This window comes from Lethenteron reissneri, chromosome 45 (assembly GCF_015708825.2).
Source record: "Lethenteron reissneri isolate LAM-NWPU_2019-01 chromosome 45, ASM1570882v1, whole genome shotgun sequence".
NCBI classification, from domain to species: Eukaryota; Metazoa; Chordata; class Hyperoartia; order Petromyzontiformes; family Petromyzontidae; genus Lethenteron; species Lethenteron reissneri.
This window is the reverse complement of record NC_083823.1, coordinates 8,453,014-8,464,532: the sequence shown is the minus strand read 5'-3', so window position 1 is coordinate 8,464,532 and position 11,519 is coordinate 8,453,014. Positions and strand designations below refer to the sequence as shown.

At 56.7% G+C, this 11,519-nt stretch overlaps 1 protein-coding gene across 4 annotated transcripts in view; it reads left to right on the top strand.

Moving 5' to 3' along the window:
* Positions 1-8,451: 8,451 nt before the first annotated feature.
* The window catches only part of LOC133353782 (neuroligin-4, X-linked-like), a 198,707-nt gene continuing 195,639 nt past the window's right edge, over positions 8,452-11,519 (top strand). For 3 of the 4 annotated variants that reach the window (XM_061570180.1, XM_061570179.1, XM_061570178.1), the window contains exon 1: positions 8,453-9,715. In XM_061570180.1, the coding sequence (XP_061426164.1) occupies positions 9,181-9,715 (535 nt within the window). In that variant the 5' untranslated portion in view covers positions 8,453-9,180. Of the gene's footprint in view, positions 9,716-11,519 lie in introns of all 4 variants that reach the window. The other variant, XM_061570181.1, reaches the window with a different exon arrangement.

The window sequence follows — 11,519 nt, the reverse complement described above, 5'->3', positions numbered from 1 at the left end:
CTCGGGCGAGGAGGCGCGTGGGAGAAACGCGTCCCCAAGATGTCCCCGTCGTTCATCAGAGCCGGGTCAATTACTCCGGACGGTGATATCACAATTACAATTACGCCTTCTCGACGGCAAATACGAGCAATTAGGAAACAAAGCGAGTGTAATTGGTTTTAAAGTGACACACAAATTACTCGGCACTACAAAAACCCCAATTACAATCATAGGGAGTTCACAAATTGCGATTACTGTAATTGCAATTATCATTATTCAGTGGCTGTTTATCGTGCCGGCAATGATTGTGTATTGTGCTACGCGGCGCCCACCACTGCCACTCCAACATCTTTGGCGCCTGCAGCGTGGCTCTCTCTCTCCTCCTCCTCGCCGATCGTTACCGCCGTCAGCTCCACCGCCATCAAGCTCGTGATGCCCTCTTGGGCTGTGCCCCGTGACTCAGCCACGGCACTCGCGAGCGGCACGCCGGGCCCCCACGCGGGGGTGGTCGCGTCGACGGAGAGGGCTGCATGGTGGTGGCACCCGTGTCTCGCGACAAACAAGGGACCTGGGTTCGATTCTAGACTCGGGCGTTTGTCTCTGTGCGGCGTTTGTGTGTCTCCTCTCCCCCTCTGTCTTGCGTGGGTTCCCTCCGGGTTCCTGGTGTTGGTTAAACATTCCAATATTGATGATACGTTGACAGATGACTCAAATGGGATGACAGCGCCTTCACCCCCAGCTGTGAAAATATGGCAGAACCCTCCTGAAAAATGTTGAGACTCAATGAGGTTTTTATTGGAGAGTAACTGTCAAATTATCGCAGTAGGGGAGGGGGAAATGTTACTGCCGCTGTTTGACCCCAATTGGGATGTTTGGCCAACTCCAGTTACATTCTGTGAATCTTTTTGGTTCTGGAAGGACACCAGAGCACCCAAAGGGAATTCATGCAGAACGGGGGGGGCGGGGGACATATATAAACTCCACATAGAAAGGCATCCGAGTTGGGAATCGAACCCAGAAGCTTTTTTTTTGCTGTGAAACCCGAGTGTTACCAACGACCTAATTCAGTACATATTCATATTTTTCATTGAAACCCACCCGCCTCCTCCCTCCCTTCTCCTCCGCCGTGCCAAGAGCCAGGAGGAGGAGGAGGTTTCATGTCCGTCCTACACGGCGTCTTAGCCACAACAAGCGCTCCGAGCGCCACGGAAGCTGCAGGTGCAGCGGGTGTCGCGTTCATTGGAGGGATGCGCAATCAACGGCGACGCAGCAGCAGCAGCTGCAGCTGCAGCAGCCGCTCCTCCACCGGGGCGAGGGGCGAAGCCGAATCGAGCGACGTTCGGCCCCTTTTGTCGATCCACTGCTGGATGAGGGCCTCGCTCACTCCCTCCCCACTCCGCGCGCGTCCTGTGCGTGCTCTGCCCGCTGCTGACTTCGGTGCAGCCTATAGCAGCCTGCTGTGCACGGTGCCACATTCGGCTCGGGATTGCTCAGAAGGGGCCCACTGTGTCTCCCAAATCCACGGTTTCTCGCAGCTCCACGGTGTCTCCCAGCTCCACTAAGGCTCCACTATGGCTCCACGGTGGCTCCCAACTCCACTATGGCTCCACTGTGGCTCCCAACTCCACTGTGTCTCCCAGCTCCACTATGGCTCCACTATGGCTCCACTATGGCTCCACGGTGGCTCCCAACTCCACTGTGTCTCCCAGCTCCACTATGGCTCCACTATGGCTCCACTGTGGCTCCACGGTGGCTCCCAACTCCACTGTGTCTCCCAGCTCCACTATGGCTCCACTATGGCTCCACGGTGGCTCCCAACTCCACGGTTTCTCGCAGCTCCACGGTGGCTCCCTGGCCCGGAGAAGCGCGGAGGCCCAGGGGGAGACTGCGCCGTGAGCCCGGGGGGCGGGGGGGGGAGCGACAGCTGGGGCCGTGCACGCCGAGCTGCCGGTAAATCTTGGATTATTGCCGCATTATATACACGCCGAGCGGCGTTATTGTGGCAATTAATGTCGTTGGGGCGCGGGTGGCTCTATGCAAGACGAATCGTTTTACTTTCGCGCTGAAGTGTTATTTCTGCCGGGCGTGTATTTATCGTAGAAATGCTTTTTCCCCATTTCAGCGAGAATGCGTGATCAGTGGCGGGGGGGGGGGGCGCTCCTTGCAATTGCTGCGCGCCTCCTCACACGAGGGCCCCCCCACCAACGCGATCGCTCACCGCGGTCCAAATCATCGCGCCTCGCGATGCCCCTGCGCGGGTGACGGCGGCCGCGCCGCTAAACGCCGCGTCGAGCAGCGAGCACGCGGCCGCCTCGTCCACACGACAAACAATCCGCCGGTGGAGATTATTTTTATTTATCCGTAACGACTGATGCTTTTTTGTTTTTACGCCGGTTTCATTTTAGTGCGACGGGGTTGGGCCGGGCACGGAGGAAACTCGTGACATCACGGAGCGAACGCTCGGAGGGGGTGGGGGATGGTGGAGGGGGGGGGGGGTCTCGACTCTCCCAGCCCCCTCCGGGGGGTGGGGGGGTGGGGGGCAAGGATGCACGAGGCAGACCGGGGTGGCAAATCGGAGACGCGCAGTCCGCACCGGTGACCTCCCGGGGTTCGAGCCCTGGGATTGCGGCCGCCTGCGGATGAACCCGGGAATTCGAGTGCGGCGACTTGGTGCTGTCCGCCAGCCCGGTCGCCAGTGCTCGCACGGGGAGCCAATTATAGCCAGCTTGGTTTTCCATTTTTGGGAAATTTCAGCTGTCAGCGTGACACATGTTGCGCTCGGTTGCCATGAGGCACACACGTCAGTCGCAGAGCGGGCGGGAAGGACAGGGCCCCCTATTGCGGCGAGAGGCAGATTAAGGCATCTCAGCAGTGGTTCTGCGACATCAACTTCCCGAGACCAATCTTTCACACTGGGGAGGGGGGGGGGGGTGCCTCACCGTGAGTTCCGAATGGAAATCATTGGAGCGCAATTTTGTTTTCGAACCAACGCCAACCGGGCCACGGGTACCAGAAGCAATGCACCCGTCTCTCTTAACGACACATTCCGCACATTTTCCACTTTCAGGTTTGTTGTGTTCCCCCTCCCCCCTCGTTTCTGCGGGGAGCCGTGGAGAGGCTGCGCATCTCGCAACTCGTGATTGACTTGCGCGTGAGATCGCATTTCATTAGCGAGGCGAGGAGCCCGCGGCGCGTCGCCCGGTGCGGAGTCGAGTAATGACTGCGGATGCGCGTGCAGGGAACGCCGACGCCTCGGAACCAGCAACAGCAGCAGCAGTAGCAACAGCAGCAGCAGTAGCATCAGCAGCAGCAGTAGCAACAGCAGCAACAGCAACAGCAGCAGCAGTAGCAGCAGCAGTAGCAGCAGCAACAGCAGCAGCAGTAGCAACAGCAGTAGCAACAGCAGTAGCAGCAGCAGCAGCAGCAGCAACAGCAGCAGCAGTAGCAATAGCAGTAGCAACAGCAGTAGCAGCAACAGCAGTAGCAACAGCAGCAGCAACAGCAGCAGCAGTAGCAACAGCAGCAGTAGCAGCAGCAACAGCAGCAGTAGCAACAGCAGTAGCAACAACAGTAGCAGCAACAGCAGTAGCAACAGCAGCAGTAGCAGCAGCAGCAACAGCAGCAGCAGTAGCAACAGCAGCAGTAGCAGCAGCAGCAACAGCAGCAGCAGTAGCAACAGCAGCAGCAGCAGTAGCAGCAGTAGCAGCAGCAGCAGCGACGTGTCCGTGTGACTGCACCGTCATTCTTACTCACTTGTGATGAACGCTTTGCATTTAATTGTTTAAGCAATGCCCGTGCACACGTTGGGGGGAGGGGGGCGGGGGGTGAGTAGGTGACATTTCTAAATCAATTACATTTCCTTTTTCGAATTCGTTGTCGAGGTGTGGGAGCTGTGAACGAATCTCGCCCGATCTTCGGAATGTGTCGGGGGTTGAGTGGTGCGGCGCGGCAGGGCGGTGTTGCCACGCGCGCGCGCCTCCTCGGTGTGGACCTTGCATATCTTCCCCCGTTTCTGCATGGGGGGGGGTCCCTGGGGGGGCAGGAGGGTGGTTCCCTCCGGCTTCCTCAGGTTTTCTGCCGTAGCTTTAAAGAAAACAAATCTCACGCGCATCTCGTATGAGCACGGTGGGCTATGTACGGTGCGAAAGAAGTCCAGCGTGCACACGTGGCCGATCGCCACGCACACACACACACAGGTTGCCATAGTGCTGCCGGGACACGTGGCGGACAGCAGAGGGCGGTGTAATCCATTTTGCACGCCTCCGCATCTGCACTGCCCGCATTCACCAAGCCGCAGTGACCAGCGTGGTGAAGTATGGTCAAATAGTCCCCCCCAACGACCCGCGACAGCGCGGGGAGGCCCTCGTCCATAAGATGATCGACAAAACAGGCTGTGCACGTGGCTGTGGGCGTTGTGGTTGTGACCGTAGCACGTGATGCCAGTAGATGGGACTTGTGCTGTCGAAACCGGTTATTGAAATGGCAAAGTGCACCTAGCCTGGCACAATCGCTGCGGTGACGTCACCGACCATTTAGCAGTGAATTTCGGCCGTTGCTGCGTTTGCGGGTTGTTGTCTGGCTGCGTGAGTGTGCGTGTGGTGACTGTGGCTGCAGGTGGTTGTAGCAGGTGATGCCAGGGGGTGTGCCGTCGTGATGCTGTGAGATTGTGCAACGTTCCTTCTCATTCTGATTCGTCCGGGTGCGACGGGTCGAGTTGGAATAAACGCGATCTCGTGTTCCCGATTCAGTGTGTTACCTTGAAAATGGATGTAATTGGCGTCCGGGGGAAGTGCCAACGCTTAACGAGCCTCGATCGCGATGTCCTCGGCTGGGAGATTCATCACTTGCGTCTTCGTGACGCGGCGCTGGAATCGCGCTTCGAATCGCGCTCCCCGCGGCCCCGAAGGAAAAAAACGTTCGGTCACATTCACCGCGGGACCGCCCATCCGGATGGAAGCAGAGTTCGCTACGCGTCGCTCCATTGTCCGACGAATCTCGCTGGGCCCGTGTGTGTGTGTGTCATGGACGAGCTGCGGCTCCGTGGCTCAGCATCGACACGCGTTGCCAAATATGCCACGCACATTCGTCTCACGCCGCCGACGGCTGCTCAATTATTCATTTCGCTCTGAAGGCAGAGCACATGCTTTGCCTTGCGTGATAATTAACATATGGCTCTGGCAGTATCAGACTGGGCATCTACAAAACAAATTCAACGATCGGGGTTATTGTTTTAATTATTCAGTTTGGTTGTTTGGGGATGATGATGATGATACAGTCGTGGAAGGTATTTCACGAGGCCAGCTTTTGAGTGCGGTGCCTGCCCAGCAGAGATGCCCCACGTGGCACGCACAGCATGACACAGTGACACGAGATGTGTGTGTGTGACGCGTCGATGTCACCCCACGTATCGGCCACGTGCAATGACGACGCTGCTAATTGCGGATTTCCAAGGTTCGCGTTTATTTTGTGTAACCAGCGCGATAATTCGAGAGGGAGAGGCCAGAGCAGAGGCTTGTTTGCAAGAAGCACCTGCGTCACCAACATGTGAAAGAGCAAAATGAACAAATGCAGTTAAATTTCGATTCAAAGCTTTCGGACTGCAGGGATTCATCTTCGTGGTTCTTTCGGTAAAGTCACGTAGAATGGAAATAATAAAATAATAAAAATAAAACATAATAAAATAATTCTCACGACATTTCGGCCAAAACGCAAGCAGCCGTCTTCATGTGAAGAACAAGTCTGTCAAGAAGACAGAGTCTTCACCTGAGGACGGCTGCTTGCGTTGTGGCCGAAACGTCGTGAGAATTCGTTTATTATGTTTTATTTTTATTATTTTATTATTTCCATTCTACGTTACTTTACCGAAAGAACCAAGAAGAGAAATGCAGTTAAGTACAGCGACCACGAAGCGAATGTAAAGTCGGTGCAAAAACAAAAATAACAACCGCGTCGCGTGAGCAATAGACCATATTTCACAAACATGAACCCACGTTTCACGATGCGTCAGTCGGCTTCGTGCCGATGAATGCGAGGCCAACAACGCGATCAATCGCTGACTACTAGACTACAATCGAATCTGCAAATAACGGGAACAACAGTGCAGGCCCGACAACCACAAGGTTCGAACAAGGCACACAGAAACTCGTGCAAACACCACTCGGCCCTCGGTGCATTATGGAAACACCGTCAGCAGATCCCGAAGAACTGCGCTGTGGTCATCTTGTCTTGGATCGCCATCAAAATAAATGCGAGCGAATGTAAACTAAAAACTCAACTGCAGTATGAAACTATTTCTTCTTATCTTACCAGGTCAGGCTCACTGAGCTTTGCAGATCTTTTTCGGAAGCGACGTGGCCACAGATGATAGCTCAACGAAGTGGCTTAACACGTGGACATGTACAGCAGCCAAACACTCTAAACGCGTGATGTTAATTATAAATAGGGACGGCAAGGCCGTAATTATAATACATATATTTGGAGGTACACATCCCACCCCCCAATATTAAAATATGCTCAAAATGCCCCCCCCCCCAATATATTGCTATAAAATCGATTTCTGCTTATATGATTGTGGTTCTGGTTGTACTTTATTAATCCCTCATCTCTGCCATTACATACAATGAAGCAGAGCAATGTAATACAATACACTATTAGACATTATTGTAAAAAATTTTTTTTTAAAGTCCATCCTATATGTTAGTAAATGTTTAAATATTTTAGACAGAAAATGGCAAGAAATTAGTTTTCAAATTTAGATTATTTTTTTTCTTCTGGAGGACCCCCAGACCTCCCAATGTTGACTCCATGGCTACGGCCTCGATGGATGGAAAACCCGGAGGACCCGGAGACAACTCCACGCGCCGCGGGCGTCGCCTCGGCGGCCTTGCGACGGCGGTGGCGACCCGCGCGCCACGTGGAGCCGCCCCGACTCCAGGGGGCGACACCACAGCACGCGGAGCCCTCGTGTCGCTCGCTCCGCGGCGAACATCGCGACCGCCACCCCCACACCGCACTGCAACAACACGGAGCCACACGGACGCGCCGAGACAAACACCGCGCACCCTCGAGTCGACCCCGAGCTCCGCGTCTGCAGAGGTGCGCGGCCCCCCCCCCCGCGCCTCGTGGTTCTCTGTCCGCACATCTCGAGCCCACATTTCAATCGGGGGTCGACTCAGCTCATCGACCACCGCCACCACCATCATCTTCACCGTTAACATGAATACAGCACCACTTTGTGGGAGGCCATCGGTGATGGCCACAGAGGTGGACTTGCTCCCCGCCCTGAGAATGTGGAATAATGCATCGCTGACTCGCTCGAGGCTACCAGCGAAGATGAGCGCCGCTCGACACTGCGATCGTCGTTGTGACGTTGAGCTCGGTGTGCGCGAGCGCGTGACAGCGCGTGGGGAACGGGGGCGTAGTGGGTAGCGCGCCGCGCTACGAGATCAGTGTGTCAATCACGCTCACGGCCAACACCGGCGACGATTATCTGGACCAGTGCCCGGTCACCCCGAGGTGAACTCAATCTCAATTGAATATCTGGTTCGATTTGGAAAAATCACCACGAAGGAGACAAAGGCGGCCAGGCGTGGCGGTGTTGGCCACCCACCCACAACCTCGTGTGCCGTGTCGGCCCTCAAAGGTGGTCGCTAAAATTACTTGTCCCAACGATCTGTTGAGGCCGCACAGGGGAATCTGTGTCTCTGTGCGCGTGTCACCGCGGGGCCGTGCCCAGGGGCTGCACTCACAACCGCGAGGTTCACAATCCGCAAACTCCTCCTCGTCATCCTCTGCGTCTCGCTGTCCCCTGAGCCACGGTGCCACCTACTCCTGGAGACCACTGGAACTTGAGACACCTGTCCCAGAGGACAAATATATCCCGAGCTTCATCATCATCATCATCGTCACCGGCCATGATCAATCGGCTGCTCGACGGAAGCCTCCACAATCAGTCGCAAATCTCTCAAAATCCGGCGATGCCCAAATCCACCGAGCATCTATCCGCAACGCGAGCTCCGTCTCTCCGACGGACTCGTTCCATTCCTCGGCCGTCACTCCGCCACTATGCTCCACCCTGGGCCCTGGTGCTGCTTCTTCACATGCGAAGCGATCGGTAATTGACCCCGACATGAGATTATATTTGTGTTGCTCGTCGTTGTCGTAAGGAACCGGCTCGTCCCGTGAGAGTTTGTCCTTCTCGACACCTGTGACCCCGGGGACAGCTGATCCACGTAGCCGAAAATCCGCAAGACGCCTCGCACGTGTGGAGACCTCCCTGGCCCTGGGTCCAGCACAGGGGACCGGGTCTCGCTACGGGCCCCCCGCACGCGAGATGCAGCCGAGACCGCGCGCGAGATGCGGGGACCGGGATCCGAAAGGCGGCCCACCGTCTCTTCCCCTTCTGAGCCAATGACGCTGCGCCTCCTTGTCAGAGCTAGAGACGGCGAGGGAGAGGGGGAGGGGAGAGAGGAGGAGGAGGGGGCATCTCTTCACCAGTTCTCCCTCGTGAGGAGCGCCGCTCTCGCTCCCTTTGAGATGCTAATGCGCAGAGGAGCGCGCAGCGCGCTTTGAAGGGATCGGGAGAGCGGCTCTCCGGACTGGCGACGGCTGCGCGAAGAGACGAGGGCTAGGATCGCGAGGAGGAGATCACGACCGCGAAGAGGAATAAGACCGTGAGGAGGAGGAGGAGGAGAAGGGGGATCGACGAGGAGAGAGGAGGAGGGAGCCCGGGCAGTGCGGATTCGCGCATCGCTGCCGGGATCCGAGCGAGGCGAGTGGAGGCGGCTTCGCGCGCGATGCCGGCGATGCTGCGGCTGATGGTGATGATGTAGATGACGACGACGACGGCGATGATGATGATGGCGACGACGTTCCAGGGCGATGATCATGCGCCGCGAGTGAGCGAGCCGGAGAGAGCGGCCCGTGACGTCACGCGGGCGCGGTAACGCGCGGCGCTGTTCGCCGAAGGCTCCAATCTGACGCGACGCGGCGGGCGGGGAGCCGGGACCAGCGCTGAGCGCCTCCCGCACTCGGCGACCTCCCTGCTCCCTCCCAGCGCGCCTCCGCGGGCAGCAGCAGCGGCAGCAGCAGCAGCAGCCGCCGCCGCTGCTCCGTAGCTCAGCTCGCCACCGCCGTCGCCTTCCTGCCGGGGTGAGGGAGAAGGAGAGAGGGAGGGAAGGGAGAAGCATTCACCGAGCAAAGATGCGCGGCGCGGAGGCGCGGAGGGAGGCGCCGCGCCGCAGGGAGTCTCGGGATCCCACGGGGTCTCCTCCTCCTCGGCTGCCTCCACCTCGGCTGCCACCACCACGGCCGCCGCTGCTGCTGCTGCCTCCGCTGCTGCAGCTGCTGCTGCTGCTGTTGGGGCTGCTCGCGGCCGCCCCCGCCGCCGGGCAGTCCACGTACCCGACCATCACCACCAACTTCGGCAAGCTGCGCGGCGTCCGCATCGTGCTCAACAACGAGATCCTGGGCCCCGTGGATCAGTTCCTGGGGGTGCCCTACGCGGCGCCCCCCGTCGCCGAGCGGCGCTTCCAGCCCCCCGAGCCCCCCGCGGCGTGGCAGGGGGTGCGCAACGCGACGCACTTCGCGCCCGTGTGCCCGCAGACGATCCGCGGGGTGCTCCCCGAGGTGATGCTGCCCGTGTGGTTCACGGCCAACATGGACGTGGTGGCGCCGTACATGCACGAAATGAACGAGGACTGCCTCTACCTCAACATCTACGTGCCCACGGAGGACGGTGAGGGACACGCGCGCGCGTGTGCGTGATGTTCACGCGTGTGTGTGTGATGTTCACGCGTGTGTGATGTTCACGCGTGTCCGTCGCGTAGACGTCGTTCACGATGCACGCGTTCATGGTGTCCACGCGTGTCTGTGTGATGTCCACGCGTGTCTGTGTGATGTCCACGCGTGTCTGTGTGATGTCCACGCGTGTGTGTCGTGTACTCGTTCACGATGTCCATGCTCGTGATGTTCACGCGTGTCTATGTGATGTTCACGCGTGTGTGCCGCGTAGACGTCGCTCACGATGTTCACGCTCATAATGTCCACGCGTGTCTATGTGATGTTCACGCGTGTGTGTCGTGTACTCGCTCACGATGTCCACGCTCGTGTGTGATTTATGGGCGCGCAGGTGATGTATAGGCGAGCCAACTGCGATGTACACGTGCGAGAGATACATGCAGGGGCCATCTACACGTGGCTGATGATACACACGCGCGTGTGTGTGTGATACATACACGGGGCATGCACACGTGTGTGTGATACATACACGGGGCATGTACACGTGTGTGTGTGATACATACACGGGGCATGTACACGTGTGTGTGATACATACACGGGGCATGTACACGTGTGTGTGTGATACATACACGGGGCATGCACACGTGTGTGTGATACATACACGGGGCATGTACACGTGTGTGTGTGATACATACACGGGGCATGTACACGTGTGTGTGTGTGTGTGTGATTAATACACGGGGCAGGTACACGTGTGTGTGTGTGTGTGATTAATACACGGGGCAGGTACACGTGTGTGTGTGTGTAATACATACACGGGGCATGTACACGTGTGTGTGTGTGATACATACACGGGGCATGTACACGTGTGTGTGTGTGTAATACATACACGGGGCATGTACACGTGTGTGTGTGTGTGATAATACACGGGGCAGGTACACGTGTGTGTGTGTGTGTAATACATACACGGGGCATGTACACGTGTGTGTGTGTGATACATACACGGGGCATGTACACGTGTGTGTGTGTGTAATACATACACGGGGCATGTACACGTGTGTGTGTGTGTAATACATACACGGGGCATGTACACGTGTGTGTGTGTGTAATACATACACGGGGCATGTACACGGTGTGTGTGTGTAATACATACACGGGGCATGTACACGTGTGTGTGTGTGTAATACATACACGGGGCATGTACACGTGTGTGTGTGTGTAATACATACACGGGGCATGTACACGTGTGTGTGTGTGTAATACATACACGGGGCATGTACAACGTGTGTGTAATACATACACGGGGCATGTACACGTGTGTGTGTGTGTGTGTGATTAATACACGGGGCAGGTACACGTGTGTGTGTGTGATTAATATACGGGGCATGTACACGTGTGTGTGTGTGTGTGATTAATACACGGGGCATGCACACGTGTGTGTGTAATACATACACGGGGCATGTACACGTGTGTGTGCGTGTGTGTAATACATACACGGGGCATGTACACGTGTGTGTGTGTGTGATACATACACGGGGCATGTACAACGTGTGTGTAATACATACACGGGGCATGTACACGTGTGTGTGTGTGTGTGTAATACATACACGGGGCATGTACGCGTGTGTGTGTAATACATACACGGGGCATGTACACGTGTGTGTGTGTGTAATACATACACGGGGCATGTACACGTGTGTGTGTGTGTAATACATACACGGGGCATGTACAACGTGTGTGTAATACATACACGGGGCATGTACACGTGTGTGTGTGTGTGTAATACATACACGGGGCATGTA